The sequence below is a fragment of the Epinephelus moara genome, chromosome 13 (assembly GCF_006386435.1).
Source record: "Epinephelus moara isolate mb chromosome 13, YSFRI_EMoa_1.0, whole genome shotgun sequence".
NCBI classification, from domain to species: domain Eukaryota; kingdom Metazoa; phylum Chordata; class Actinopteri; order Perciformes; family Serranidae; genus Epinephelus; species Epinephelus moara.
Genome location: NC_065518.1, coordinates 1,112,606 through 1,129,400, shown reverse-complemented (window position 1 = coordinate 1,129,400; position 16,795 = coordinate 1,112,606). Strand labels below are relative to the sequence as shown.

At 40.9% G+C, this 16,795-nt stretch overlaps 1 protein-coding gene across 3 annotated transcripts in view; it reads left to right on the top strand.

Moving 5' to 3' along the window:
* The window catches only part of LOC126399456 (corticotropin-releasing factor receptor 1-like), a 101,184-nt gene extending 86,671 nt beyond the window's left edge, over positions 1 to 14,513 (top strand). For all 3 annotated transcript variants that reach the window (XM_050059449.1, XM_050059448.1, XM_050059447.1), the window contains one exon: positions 8,156 to 14,513. In XM_050059449.1, the coding sequence (XP_049915406.1) occupies positions 8,156 to 8,296 (141 nt within the window). In that variant the 3' untranslated portion in view covers positions 8,297 to 14,513. The remainder of the gene's footprint in view (positions 1 to 8,155) is intronic.
* The last annotated feature ends 2,282 nt before the right edge of the window (positions 14,514 to 16,795 follow it).

Here is a 16,795-nt window from a genome sequence, read left to right as displayed (position 1 = left end):
TTTTTATTTTATTTTAGGCAAAATCTTCAACTTTTTACTGACTTCAGAGGCCCATTACTCTGTCTCTGTATCACCTAGAGTGTTTCTGACACTTTCACAAGAAACTTCAGTGAGTTTTCTTTCTGGCAAGACCTCATGCATGCATGTAGTCAGAGCGGTTCAGAAGCTACAGTCATTTTAGGCATTTTTGCTACAAAATGGGGGTGGAGTGCAAGATGTTAATATTTAACTTCAGTCTTTGGTGCTTGGACATTAGAGGGAGATGTTTTGTGATCAAGTGACATCTGAGCGGCAGCAGGATAAATCCCCCCATGGAGTCCAGACTCTGGTGTCGGTGGTGGCTGATGACTCTGAGGCTGATGAGGCTGATGAATCTGTTAAAACTGGGTGGTGATGGGGAGGTGGAGGGCACGCATGATGGCAGCAAGACAGAACTACAGTAGAGCATAAAACATATCTAATATGAGGAGCAGTAAGATGATTGGCTGACAGAGAAGGTGTGTCGCTGTAATGTTGGTTGATTGTGAATCAGCTGATGACTCCAGTGACCCAGACACTGACACAAAGAGAAAGAGTGAATGGCACTCCTCCTCCTCCTCCTCCTCCTCCTGACTGAGCCTTGGCCACAGCTTCATTAGTTAAGCATGTAAATATTTTAACATCTTGACTTTGTTGATGATATTTTTCCTTTTCTGGCTTCATATATGAAAAGATTTTGAAGGGTTTTTTTGTTAGTTTCGAGTTATTTATTGTCATATGCACAGTGAACGTCTTTGTTCTCCAACAATGCTCATTAAATATGTATAAAAAGAAAATCACACACGTATAAAAGGCAGAGAGAGTCTGAGATATAAAACAGTGCAGAAGATAAAATTAAGGGATAAAATATATTATTTGCATTTGTGATAGACAGGTGTCCACCACAAGTAAAGCTATATATATGTATGAAATATGGAGGGAGAACGAAGCACTGTAAGAGACAAAGATCCTCTGAGCAGCAGTTAAATAAGAACAGAAGGACTCGTTGGTGAAAGAAACTTGAAACTCAGCATCAAAGTGTTGCAGCTTTAAACAGGAGCAGGTTTGTGTTTCAGTGCTCAGTGTCAATAATGCCTCTAACAGGCTGGAATTAACTTTAGTGAAGCTCTTCTTCAAGCTCCACAACAGAAACTGAAGTTTGTCCTCAGGTTAGCTCGGCTGGAGCTGGATCCAGACGGATGGAGCGCAGCTGCACTGTTGTGGTTCAGTAATGATCGAGGGTCACTGACGCTCTGGATTGATAAACAAATTCAATCCCCAGGTTCACACAGTTTCCTCCACTGTCACGTTACACTGTGGGGACATCGACCGAGAGGACGTTTGAATCAAATGTAAATAAAACAGGTTTTTTTCATCTCAGTTCAAGTAGTTATTATTGAAGGGAAGAAGAAAAGCATCAATATAACAGAGTTAAATATTATGGCTGTCATAGTTTAAATTCTGAATCAATCAAAACTGATATAGATCACTGAACACAGACTCGGCGATGACGTCAGAGAAAAAGAAAAACAAGCCGTAGCCTTCAGCTGCACGTCAGGACAGACACCACGGCCTCGGCCAGAGCTGAACGAACATCCTCCTGCTTCAACAGACAATGTTAGAAATAAGCCATGGCCGCCATCTTGAATGACATCATCATTACATCTGGTGGCTTTTTGCAGGTGAGGATCTCAGGCTGTTGCCGTCTGATGGATCTGCTTTTTGTTTTACAACAGTTTGATCAACTGACTGATTAAAAAGTTATTATTTAAAACATTTAAATAATTTAAATTTGACCCTATGACCTTAGTGTGGTAGAGTCCCCTCAGAAATGTGGGGTGATATCACACTTGAACCCGTGTAGCCTGTCTTTAAAGAGAAGAATTTGAAAATGTAAATGCCAGTTGTCCGACACATTCTCATCCGACATCGGCCCTTTGTCAGCAGACTTTATTGTCTAAATACGCTTGAGCTGGCGTGTCAGTTTACGCTTGTTACATGCATTGTGTCCTTTTAAAATACAACGTCAGTAAAACACCTCGTATTTACGTTACTTTAATTATGTGACAAAAACAGGTGGTATAGAAACAAAACATCATGGTTTGGCTCAACATTCACACAGGAAGTGGACGGTGGACGCCCAGGCTGGCTGAACAAATGTTTTATTACTAAAACTGAAACTATTTTGTTAATGTGTAAAAAATCTCCTCTTTGAGATTAACTGAAATAAAAGGGAAATTCTAAATAAGTAAATATACACGGTATGATAACCGTCAAATTTTATATCACAGTAAACCTTAAAACCAGTATATCACCTAGGAACGCACCGATCCGATATCTGGATCAAATATCGGCCCCGATATCATCAAAATAGATGGATCGGGTATCGGAAAATGCAATCTGTACCTGAGGCGATCCTTTGCCTTTAAATCCATTGTGACGCGAGCTACGTCATTTGTCATGGAGCGAAGGAGAGAATTTGCTGTGTGGAGGTATTTCACACTGAACACTCCAACTAGCCCGACAGCATTTTGCAATGTCTGCAAAGTGAATGTTGCTAGGGCTGGTGGTCGTACCGCCAAGTATAATACTACCAATTTAATAAAGCATCTACAAAAACATCACCAAACGGAGCACCAAGAGTTCCAGCAGTTGAGCAGGTCAAAAGGAGCAGGTGGTAATACTACACAGCAGTTAACGTCAGCAGATGAGCTGCAAAGAAGAGAGAAATTCCCCAGCAGTAACACAAAAGCTGTGACAATTTCTGAGAAAGTTGTTTTGGACGGACAAACAATGACGGTTGTTGAAAACGTGGCCTTCCAACGTTTACCGGATCACCTGGAGCCACGGTACAATTTGCCGTCGCACAAATATTTTTTCCGAGACCACACTGTTGGAAATGTACAAGAAAGTGAGCAAACACTTGTCTCAAGAGTTACAAGATGTAGATGTAGATGAATCTGTTTCATCTTGTTTCATTTTATCTTAGGAGAGAACTGTGTAGTCATCAATGCCTGATGCCTCCAGTCTTTTCTGTTCTACATGTAAAGGTATATAGCTTCTTAGGTCAACCATGGTATCAGATCGGTATCAGGTATCAGCTGATACTCAAAGCCACAGCATCGGGATGGAAACTGAAAAAGCTGGATCATGCATCTCTAATATCACTGCAACCCTACAGCTTTAGTTACTTTACAAAAATAGGAGTTTTCACAGACAAAACATAGAAAGAGTTTAAAAACAGAGTGCAGCAGAAATTATGTTTTTCTGTCGGCTGATGCGTAATTCAGTGTCACAAAACCAGTGGGATGATTCCACTGGCTTTCAGATTATTGCAGGGAATAAACTCTGTGGCAAAGAAACGTTTATGATAATTACACTTTTTGTTTCGTAAGATGATCCTACATGAAGATCACTTTATGAGCCTAAATTCAATCACCAGAGGTAAAACGCTAACGTTAGGTTATTAACGAACTACACTGTGGTCACATGACTTAACATGGCCACCACAACGAGGCTGTGAACCCAGGTTTCACCTCGGTCCCACCCGCCCTACAGGGAAGCTGTTTCTGTTACATCATTCGAGCAGCATATCAAACTGACGCTGCTCAGCAGTGCATCATACTACCACGAAAGGTGCATTTTGCATCAGTGTCTGACGCCGGAGTCACTTACAAAGCGCCGTCTTTGACGAGTTGGGAAACAGAATCAGCTGAGTCGTCAGGACATAAAACTAATGTTGATGTTTATCTTCTAGAAGAAACGTTTAAATTGAAAAATAAATCAAAACGTGACCTTAAAATCGAAAGTCTAATCAAATTGTGGATTTTTGAGAAGTGTGACACTCCCTTATGATAATCCGGCAGGTGTGGATGAGCTTAGATCAGCTTCACATTGACAGTGCAGGCAACAGAAACAAACCCAACAGCTTCTCGTCAAACTGTAATCCATACATTGCTAAATTTGGTCTTTTTCCAAATGAGCTCCGGCCGTCGTAACAGAAAATGTTTCACATCAAAAAACCCAACAAACCGAACTTTAGTAGAAGATCTGTTTCATCAGTGTGGAAGATTTTTAGGGCCTTTAAAGGTTTTATTTCTGAAAGGACGGCGTTATACATAAAGTGTAAATGAATTAAGACATTAAGTCTCCAGAGCTTCGATCAATACCCTTTTGGCTTTGCCCACAACCTGTGAAATACTGTCGGATGTCACATAAAGATAATTATATTATCACTTGACCTTTTCATGGAGAGGATTATGTCAGATCTTTAGGTTTAATCAAGGCAGCCTGGTGCGTCTTCAGCTGAATCCCAATCTGGTGTTTGAGTCCAGCATCTCATCACAGAATAATCATTACTCTACAAGCTCTTCCTCCAGTAGCACATGGATGTAATATCAGCTGACTGCTGGCCTTTAGTTACCGCCGCTGGATGATGAATGAATTTCTCATCATGGACCGTGTTGCAGCTCCAACGAGGGGCTTAACCAGCGTGTGGAGCGCACAGAGGATATTGATTTAGTGTTTTGTTTCAGCCTGAGAGTGGCAGAAAATAAATGAGACAGATGAACAAAGGAACCCCGCGGTCACATTCAAGAGAAAAGGAAAACATTTAGTATAAAAACATGTGTGTGGGGGATTAAATGATCTGTGCAGAGGACAGCTGCCAAACACAACGCTGGTTAGCATGCTGATGAATTGAGATGTAAAATGTTACAGCATGTTAAAATGATTGTTTGGTGTTTTATGAGGATCAGCTTTTGGGTTTAGAGCTCCTCCTCTGAGACCGTGTTGTATTATTATTACTGGAGGCAGCATGTTCAGCAGAGGGACACATGGGAGGATTGATTTTGGATCAGGGAGAGAGGAGAAGGAGGAACCTCTTTAATCAGCATTACAGTGATTCATGGCATGTTGTTGCTCTAGACTTTGTTTACAAGGAGCATGAAGTGTGTTGGAATCGGAGGTGTAGATTTGGTTTTACATCGCAGGCAGTGATTCAAAGGGAAATTAATTTCTGCCAGAAACAAACAAGACAATGAGTTAAAGGAATGATCAAAATTGAAGTCCTTATGGTAACTCCAGTCATGAGATTAGCGTTGACATGCTTTGCAAGTCAGAATTTTGAGATACCAACAATTCTCAGGTCGTACGTCTCATCATTTTGACTCATTTATTTTGCAGAATTTTGATTTTGAAATTCAAAGAATTGACCAACTGTCTCATTGTCTGGAGTTAAAAAGTCAGAACTGTGAATTATAATTACTATCAATTAATTTTGACTTTGTATCTCACGCTTTTTCTCAACAATTTAAACAACTGAATCATTTTGCCTCAACCTGCTGACACCCACACACCCCTGTTTACTGTCAGCACAGCTACACTCACAGATAACTGAGCCTCCTACCTGCCTCTCAAACAGTGATCAACTCATAAACCTCCCTGAGACAGTACGGAGCTGAGGGATCAACAGATGTTAAGTCCGGCAGCTGCCATTCCGCTGCTAACAAGCAGAGCTAACTGCTAACAGCTAACAAACTCCACAAATCCATTCAGCAGCTCCACCATCCTCAGACACACACACTGCTGAATTACAGCTCACAACTCACACTAACGGCTCTGACTGTTCCTGCTGGCTACTGAAACATCCTGGTGCAGACTATTTACTGGAGTTTACCAGCCTGTCGCTCATGCTGCATCTGAGGATAATTACAAGCACGGCCGTTGTTGGCTTTCAATGTCCGATAGTCCACCACTAACATTTTTGTCACGTCTCGTCTCATCATTTAAAATAAAACAAAGATTTCATCGTAGTTTTTATCATCAAGATCTATTTTCAGCTTGTCATCATCTCGTTTTCGTCATGGAAAAAAGGTCGCTGACGAATAATTTTTGTCAGTTTTCATCAACAAGATTATCAATCAATCAATCAATCAATCAATCAATCAATTTTATTTATAAAGCCCAATATCACAAATCACAATTTGCCTCACAGGGCTTTACAGCATACAACATCCCTCTGTCCTTAGGACCCTCACAGCTGATCAGGAAAAACTCCCCAAAAAACCCTTTAACGGGGGGGAAAAAAACGGTAGAAAGCTCAGGAAGAGCAACTGAGGAGGGATCCCTCTTCCAGATTAACACTGCATACTAATATACATATATATTCTAACCTAATAAATCAACATTTTGAGTTCATATCTTCAGTAAATTTGAAATTATCCTCATATCTGTCTCAGAATTTTGTCTTCTCTACTTCCTGTCTTATAATTTCAACCCAGTATCTCTTGAATCATTCTTGTTGGGAAATCTCATAATTTTGACCTAGTAAGTAAAATAAAAAATACTATGCTATTATCTTCACCTAAAAAAGTCACAATTATGACCTGTAATTACAGTCTTTAAGTTTGACTTTATATCTATGATATACAGTACTAGTCCATAGCCATTGGTAGCTTTGTCACCTTCTACCTATGCCAGTCCTCAATGCCTATGTGCAGTTTCACATAGATTGACCACGTCAGTGAGTAGAAAAACGTGGGACAGACAGAATGACTGACTGACAGAATGACACACTGACAGTTTCCATGATTATGTACAGCATACCATACCATGACTTAGTCATACCAAAAATTAGAAAGAAAAAACACCAACATTGGTCCACAGGGGGAGCCACAGCGATCGGTCGCATTTTAGCCATTTTGAAGCATTTTTCTGTTGTTATAGCGCCACCCAGTTGCCAATTAGAGTTAAATTTCTCCAGTCACCTTGAGGCGTCCTGTTCTACATATCTACCAAGTTTAGTAAAAATCCATATGGCGGTTAGGCCTAGATAAGAAATGAGCTCTCTAGCGCCCCCATTTTGTTTGATGGGGTCAATAATGGAGGGGTCCCCTCAGATTATGTGTGGTCATATGCCTACAAAGTTGCGTGGTGATGGGTGAAACCCTTGAGATGTTATACACCTTTATGTGATGAGCCACGCCCTCCGCAATATTCATTGCCTTATAGAAGCTCAGTTTTAGTAAGTTTTCCAACTTTTGCCAAGAGGGAACTTTAGATATTGGTCCCTAGATTATGTTCACCCAGTTTCATGCAGATCGCTCAAACTTCCTAGGAAGAGATCCATTTGAAGTGTTTTTCAAAAAATTCAAAATGGCGGAAAATCTATATAAGCGGAAGTTATGGGTTCTTGAGGCAAATGTGTTCCTCATGAGGAGAGGCATCTCTGTGCAAAGTTTCATGTCTCTACGACATACGGGGCATGAGATATGCCCATTCAAAGTTTGACATTTCAATGGGTTGCTATAGCGCCCCCCTTTGGCCAATTGATGTAATATTGCTTCATTGGCATCCTCCCATGACCCTCTACCACTGTGCCAAATTTCACATGGACTGACCAAGTCAGTGAGGAGAAAAACGTGGAACAGACACACACACACACACACACACACACACACACACACACACACACACACACACAGAGTTTTCCTCATTATATAGTAAGATAACAGAACTAGATGTCACTCAGCTTGTGGAGCTCAAAACTCAACATCAGTGTCTCTTTCCAGAAATCATGACCTGGTTACTGAAGATAATCTACAGACCTTGATGTGAGCAGTTTCATGTAGGAACTATTTTCTCTCCACTGAGGTGCACCCACCAATTGTATCACTGCACAGAAGGAAATGTGCATCTACTGCTAGCTCACCTAGCACCACTGAGCTAGCTAACGTTACAGCTCAGCTGAGGAGGATACCATTAATGTTTACATCTCACACTGTCATGAGCACGAGCCTTCAGTCCATGAGTGATGTGTTGTGATACGGTTGGCGAATGTAGTTCCATTATACGGGAGAGCAGGCAGACATCTCTACGGCAGATATCTCCAACACTCTGCAACTCACATCAAAACTATCTAGACTGATAAACAGCTCTACAGGTAAAAGGAAAAATATGTATTTTTGATGTGGGGGTGAACTGTGCCTTTACATATCACTAACAGTGTGAAGGTTGGTCAGTTTATGATAATCTAAACTACCTGCTGTTAGGAGAAAAGAGATTGGCCCTGATGTACGCACACGGTGATGTAATGGCCCCTCCCTCTGTAAAAGTTTCTTTGGTGTGTTGTCGACAGGTGCGCTCAGCTGTGAGGAAACGGTTCCACCGCTGGCAGGAGCAACACTCGATCCGAGCCCGGATGACCCAGGCCATGTCCATCCCCACCTCACCTTCACGGGTCAGCTTCCACAGCATCAAGCAGTCCACGTCACTATGAGAGAGGAGGCCGGTGTCGTCCTGGATACGAGCTTTAGGATGAAACCCCCCGCCAACTGTCGTCATCATTTTCTGCCACATCACTGGAGAACACTTTGCGAGCCGGGCTGCGGAGAGAGGCTGCATCAGTCTCCGAAACCTCAGGAGGGACATTATACAGAGCTGAGAATGGATGAACACGGAGATAAAGGACACTGCAGACGTTTGGAGACGAGAGGTTAGTGGATCAAAAGATGCACGTGACCAAGTTTGACTTTGAATCTGGGTGTGAATGTACAGCACTCCATATTCTGTAACGTTTGCCTGCCATAGAGGTCTCTGTTGTTCCTGCCTGCACACTTTGGTTTTGTTTTTTTGCTATCTTACGTCAGTGAGAACTCTGAGCTCATGTCGCTGGACTGCACTGAACTGGATTCCATCCCAGCGGACACTGGACTCAAACCCAGCTACTAAATTATTTAACAGATTTTATTTTCATCTTTGTTTTCGATCGTCTGGTCGTAGTGTTCGTTCATTTGCTGTTGTGCTATCTTCCTTTCTGTTCTCAGCCAGCTTGGTGCAGTCGTGCTACGTTCATCTACTCTAAACACATTCCATACATTTCTACCTGAAGAGTTTTGTTCCAAAATGAAACCACGAGGAAATGTTAAGCACATGAGTGGGTTAGCAGTGAAGTTTGAAGAACCGAGCCAAAGTCAGAAGGCAGTTAGCTCGAGCTGCGTTCACATGCAGTCAGGTAGAAGGCACGGGAAAAACAAACAGTTGGACAGACAGGTTTATGTTGCTATGGTGACGCCGTATTGTTTACGAAAAATGGAATAAAACACATTAAATCTCATTATTTAATGTTTATCATTTTATATAATTATTCTAGGAATGTCCGGTGCAAGATGGCCTGTGGTTTCTCCTTGTGTGAAGAAGCTACGTAACATCTGGTTGTAAATTCCGTCGCGGAAGACGGCAAAAAATTTAAACATTTTGACTTTCAGCTGCAGTGTCATCTACTGTTGCCGGTATCCTCTGCTGACCTCACCTGATTTTACCCTCCTGCTCTATTCGGTTTGCCGTCCACCGTCTCCCTGATTTCATATAAACACAGCTTAGCATTAGCTTAGCTTTAGCTTATTAGCTTAACATATAGCCTGTCCTCTGTGTCCAGAAATCAGTGTTTGAATGTAACACAAGTGCTGAACTTAAGGACTAGTCTGAGGTGCTTCACAGAGTCTTTTTATTTCATGCCACTTTCTGCGCCATCATATCTCAGAGGGAAATATTGTAGTTTTCACTGCACTACATTTACATTATGTGTTAGCTTTAAAGGGTTGCAACGGTATGAGATTTTGACGGTACGAAAGCCGTCTCAGAAAATATTGTGATTTCACAGTATCGCGTTAGTTTATATTATTATCAATCAGAACGACTCTTAAAGGAATGAAAACAGAGGGATTATTGTTAACTGAACAAAGGTTTTATTACTATAACTGAAACTTGAAACTATTTGTTAATTTAAGTTTGTTTATAAAGTCTGTCCTTTAAAAATAACATAAATAAAGGAGAGATTCAACGTCCAGTTGCACTTTTTTTTCAGTATTGTAGATAAGCAAATGTAAAGTGTGATAACCATCAACTTTTATATCACTGTAAACCTTAAGACTGGGCTATCGCTGCAACCCTACAGCTTTAGTTACTTTACAATCTTTATGTAAAACACATTGAAAGACCTTTATGATTCCTAATATGTTTTGTTAAGCAAGATCATCTTAAATAAACACCACTTTATGATTTTTGAAGCATAAATTCAGTCACCAGAGGTAAAGAGCAAACGTTAGGTTATAAACGAACTTCACTCCAGTCACATGACTTTATGTCTCGCCCACAACGAGGCTGTAAAGTCATATTCATTGTGATGATATTCTGTCATCTCATTTAGCCAGGAGTTAAATGTTAACTCATCTCCAGGTTTCAGGACTCATTCCTGGAGCACTCTGTATGTTTGTTATAAATTAAATTACCCAACAGTTTATACACGTACAGTTGAAACTATTCATTGATTGATCAAGTAGTTAACTGACAGAAAATTAAACTGTTTTGGTTAATTCCAAGAGTAAAATCCTGCTTATATTATTTATATTAATGCATGCGTAATGATAATCTAATGATATAATTTATAAAAGTCACTGTCATTTTCCTGATTATACTTGCATACTTTTACTTAAGTAACATTTATTTGTACAGTGTGGTATCAGTACTTTAACTGAACGTGAAAACTAACTAAAACAGTTTCACACTGTATTAAGATGTGATTGAAAGCTCTGTAAAATGCTCCTGAATGGACCTTAAGTGAAGATTATTTTGTCAAACTTCTGTTTTTAAGGGATGTTTAGTGTTTTTGGAACAAAACTCTTCAGCTGAATAAAGAGACTTACTAATGTTGCCTCTCAACCAGCAGCCAGACGAGGATGAAGAGAACAGTGAGCCGAGACGTTTATTAAAGCAGGAAGGAGTTTATTCTGCGGAAGCTGAGAACAGACATGTTTGCTAATTCTTAATGATCACGAGTTAATTATTTTATTATTTTGAGATCAGAAGATGAATTTTTGTCATCTCAAGATTACGATTTAATTATTTTGTTATCTCAAGATTACGTGTCACTTTTGTGGTTATCTTGAGAAAACGAGATAATCAACCCGTTACCACAAGAGAAAGTTTCTTTATCTCTTATTACTTGTGATGTTTCTCAGTGAGCTCTCATCTTTGGCCATCATAAAACCAAACTGTCTGCTCCAACGACGTACCTGCAGCAAACAAAACTACACGTTCATGTTGTTCATGTCTCCTCCTGACAGTCACCACAGCTGAAGTCAGGTGCGATCAATTGAACCAGACGTACGTTTTTGAGTTCTCCATAATTCTCTCATGATCTCCAGAAAACAGAGTTTGTTCCTCGTGATAAATCATCTCATTATCTTGAGAAATCTGATTTTGTTTTCATGAGAATCGACATCAATTAATTTGTTATCACAAGAAAATAAGTTTCTATCAGTATCTAAAGATACTGAAATAAGTTGTGATCTCGACATAAAAAATTGCAGGCTCGGTCTTTTCTCTGCTTCCGTACGTTCTTGTGTTATCAAGTGACTCTCTGAGGTGTTCAAGTGACTTGAAGCGTGACGTGACGTGACGTGACGTGACGTGACGTGACGTGACGTACGTGACGTGACGTGACGTGACGTGACGTGACGTGACGTGACGTGACGTGACGTGACGTGACGTGAGCGGGCTACGCAGTAACTCTGTTTACTGATCTATTGTAAATATATAAATATATAAGCTTTGGGGTGGGGGAGGGGTGATGGGGGGTTATTGTCACAAATATAAACCAAAAAACACAAACCACACACTGTGAATCATGTGGGCACATTCATCCATGTGGTCGACAATTCACAGTCCACATTCCTACGATACCAGTATGCCTAGCACCTGTGCTTTTTGATCAACTGCTGTTTGTCTCAAATTGTATATGGACCTCATCTTTTTATCGCCCCACGGAAAAATCTGTTTTTTATCCTTTTCAAGTGACGTGTGGAGCTCTGGTGGTGATGGAAAAAGACAACAGCATTTCTGTGGGATGGATATGATGTCATATTTAGAGACTGGAAAAGAACATGGATGAAACTCAGTGTTTGAAGGGTTAGAAAGTGATTTTTAAATTTTTGCAAGATTGAAACTGAGATTTGAAGGCTGCATCATATTTTGATGGGCTGAAAAGAAATTCATATCTCTGGGAACATTTAGTTTTTAAGTTTTGAGTTTTCTCTCGTCACAACTTCAGCACTTGTTCAACACGTTTTCAATTTCAGATTCGCCACTCTTCTCCTGGTGTGTTCTTGTTGGTGAATCAACATTTGTATTTTCTACCTACAGATAGTTTATAGAGTATCTGTAACATGAAACTGTGCTGATTGTAAGAGAAACTGGGCTGGTGGGCGGAGTCATGAACCGCAAGGCTGTAATTTTCTTTCACAGCTGCGGCAACTATTTTTAGAGTTTCTCCAACACATTTTCAGTTTCAGATTCGTCACTGTTCTTCCTGTGTTTTTTTCCCCAGATTTGAAACCTTGTGAATGTTGATCTGAAGTTGAGCATATGTTGGAAAAAAAAGTTTCTTTATTTGAAAATTTTCTGATGTACATTTGCACTCGTGCTGCTCTTGACTCTTCTGTCAGAGTTTTAGCCTTTCTAAGTTTTTGGGCCTTTTGCAAAATATGACATCATATTCATCCCGTATCTTTCACAGCCACTGTGATGTGTTTTATTCTCATGTTAATCATCTGAAAAGGTGCCATTCAAAAGTTTGTGATCAGCTGTCGAATCTATGTTTTATGTATATTATGTGTATAATACAACATATTAACTATTTTAACAGAGATAAAAACAAAATGATCCAGACACCAAATTTAATATTTACATTTCATATAGTTTTGCTTCCAACAGAAGAACTGGATGATTCCAACCCGTTCAGTTGACGTCCCCACAGTGCAGCTCTGTCTCCTAAAGAATTATGTTTGTATATTAGCAGTCTGACTCACTGGATGTAAACTGTGGCTGTAAACCTTCCATCAGGCCACTGATTCAGGTCAGCATTGTCGTTACCATCCGTGTTACCATCTAAATCCCCTTCGCTACCTCTGAGCTAACAACCCACACACTGAATATGACACATGTTGACGAAGCTTTTGATGGTGCAGTTAAAGCCTACCCGCTTTGTTGGGTCTGTGAATTATTGTAAAGATCAACAGCGAATAAAACAACTTGTGAACGCACCTCAGAAAAGCCCAGACTCCGTTTCGCAGGACTTTCATGCCCCGATGTCGATCTGTTTGCTGAAACAGCCAGTCAGAGTTGATTCGTCACATCTTTCAAAACATCTTCAGTCAAACGTTACCTGAATTCGATCCTTTTTGCAGTAGAGGTCTGAACTCAGACTGTCCGAACTCCTCGCCAGATCAGCAAACTTTCTGTTGCTGCAACCAGCTGAGCCGCTCTCCTCCTGGCGAGTTAGCATGAGCTAACACAGCAGCTGCGCTAACGTCCAACACTGTGCCTTAAACGGTCCCAAGAAGCTCACACTCGTAGCACTCAACTCCACTCTGACATTAAACCCATTAATAACCGTTAGGTAACGTTAGCCGTGTGATGCTAACAGTTAGCCGTGTGATGCTAACAGTTAGCCCTGCGACTGTGAGAGTCTCCCAGTTTTATCTTGTAAAGTGAATGATAGATTCTCAAACTTTAAACGGGTAAGAAGTCCGGCTTGATGGTTTGGAGCCGGGTGTTGAATGTGAGCCGCCTAGTGGGCCTCTTCTGGTGAGCAGAACTGGTGCTGCAGGTTGAACCGAACACCGGGTTAAGGCGGTCGATGCTAACACTCATCAGACCCAAGAAAAGATATTGGTCGATACAGACCGCAGGACGGTGGCCATGGATGTTTTTGTGGCAACAGTGTCACCTGAATTTGCGTCTAATTGAACTATGGCTAAGCCACGCCCCCTCCACTCACTCAAACTATCAACATTCAGTGCCCGGCGCTATGGCAGGTGTCACAGTACACGGCATTTCACAGGAGGCAACTGATGATTTTTGGGGACATAACGATCAGATGTCATTGAGAAGTAACCAAAAGGGCCTAAACTACGCATTGGAGGGATATATTCATCATTTTATTGTTGAGAAGGTCGATGAAAAGCTTAAATTACAAGCCAAAATTTACAGGTCACAGTGTACGCTTGTGAACCGCATCTGGTTGCCGTCATTACAGACGGATTAACTTATCTGCCATTACAGATAAGTTAATGAAGCTAAGCTCCAGAAGTTAACGTTAGCTTAACTAGAGCCCTTTGGACAACAGCTAACAATGATGTACGATCACCAAAGTACAAAACTAGAACAAAATAGGCTAATGAACTCCCAGCAAACAAGGTGACATGATGAACAACGCAGCTAGGAGCTAACGTTAGGCTAACTTTAGCTAACGTTAGCTAGAGATGTTAAAGATAACTTTATATTTCTTTCCAGCAAAGTGACAATATGTTGCCTCAAACACAATGTTGACTTACCTTAGAACAGATGTAGACATCATTGTTAATCTTATTCACGTTGAGTTGATGTTGTGGTCTAACGTTACCACACAACTTTATCCAAAGGAGACACTTTTTCTCGGTTGAGATGTGGTTTAAAGTGTAAAAATACACCTGGTCGCCCAGCCTCTCAGGATACCTTGTGTCAGAGTTGCATGTACCCCATGCACACCGTTTGACCATTTTTAAACTTCAAATCTCAGAAAAAGCTCATAAAACCGAACAAAACTGACTTTCTGTAATGAATTTCAATGGACGTCCAGGCAGAGAATGTCCCAGTGTATGGGAATGGCTATACGCACTGTGATTGGCTCATCGCGTTTGAGGGCGGGGCTTAGCCATAGGTCAATCACATCTTTGCATCAACTTACATGTGAGTCACTCGTGCAAATTGTTTTATTCGTGCGTGGCGTGAACACAACATCAGGTTCAGGCAACAAAACACTTTAGTTAAGGTAAGGGAAAGAAATTAAAGACGATGTCGTCACTATGACTAGAAACTATCGTCTAAGATTGACTTTACTGGCGGAAACAAATTAAATTTGTTGTCAGTGAACATTTTAGTGATGCAATTATATTTACAACTTGTCAGCAACTTGTCCTCATTATGTTAATCGTTATTACTCTCAAGGACAGAACTGCTTCTTCAGATTAGTTGTACATAAACATAATTTCTGGGAGACAGGGCTCCACAGTGCTGCATGAGGGGACGATACTGTTGGAGCGTCAGTAACCCTCGAACACTGAGACCATTCAGACACACAGAGTCGTCCTCTCAGCGTCAGTGTCGGCAGATTACAAACTTTTGAACGGTGTATTTGCTCAAATGAAATTGTCTGGTTCTGATTCACAGCTGTATGTAAATTAATTTCCCCAAAAAGAAAAGTTAATTTGTTGTCAGTGTCAGCAGGAGCAAGCAGCAGAGGATGTTGGTGACGTGTGGTCACTGCAGCACAGTTCAAAGGTCAGACAATGATTGTTGGTCGTGATGTGGTACAACATGGTGGTCAAAACGAAATCACAATGTAACTCACCATATTATTATTTATTACTATTTATTTTCAATATTGTTATTTTCATACTTGAACAGATGTGAAGAGGTAATAAACTGTGTGTTGCATTTGACTGAATGAAAAATTCAACAGTGTGGAGTTTATTTATAGAAAAATATTTTATACATAAAAACACAGACGTTCAGCGGCGCCATGGAGGAACAGGTTTAAAGGCTCTAAAGCATCACCGTGTCTCCTCGCTCCCCCGAGAGACAACAGCAGACAAGAAATACGTTTCCAGCATCGTGTGATCCTTTTAAGCTTTGTGTGTGTGTGTGTGTGTGTGTGTGTGTTTGTGTGTGTGTGTGTGCGTGCATCTCAGAGGAGAGCTGTGCTTTTAAATAAGATCCTTCTGCCCAAGTGAACATTTTCTCAGCTGAGGAGCTTCTTCTGTTTTAAATCAGTGACGTCACACACAGAGAGACGTGCGTATATATGTGTGTGTGTGTGTGTGTGTGTGTGTGTGTGTGTGCGTGCGTGTGTGTGTGTGTGTTCATGATGCTTTTCTCTTGAATGAATCTTGATTTTAACACAGGACATTAACAGTGAAGGAGTTTATACACACACACTGTTGTGACGAGCCCTCGTGCACGCTTGTTACTGGTTATAAGCACACACACACACACACACACACACACACACACACACACACACACACAGCTGGCAACAGTCTATAAAATGCCAGAGGAATCTAATTTAGGAGCGTTAGGGACCAAGCAGTGAGGCAACAAGGACACAGCAGTTGTTGACAAAATCGTGTGTTTTTATTTACCCAAATAATGCATAAAAGTAACAAACCAAGTTATGAGCAACTATAAAAGAGGTCGACATAACATAACTGTACTCAGTATAAAAACTAAACAAGGTGTTAACTGAACAAAGCGACCTGTCAGAGTGACACAAGAGGACGGATATAGAAGCCTGGCCAAACCACATAACACACAGGGGGCTCATCAAAATGGACGCCAACTAAACACAAAGCAAAACTAACTAAACCCAGACCCTGTCACTGACTTTGAATCTTGCTAGCATAATGTTAGCTTTGTGGCTAACAGCTGGGCCAATGAGTTCCATGATCTGTGTGGACTACAATATCTGACTTTAAAGAGGAACTAATGTTGTTTTCAACCTGGGCCCTATGTTCAGATCTGCTTTTGTCTAAATGAGTGATAGGATGTTCAATATGTGACATGTCCCCAGTATGAAGCTAGGGCTGACCTGCCTGCAGCCCGTGAGCGCGCGCTATATTAAATAATAGGGCACTCAGACAGCGTCAAACAACGTCAAAATACGTCCACTAAAAGTGCATTT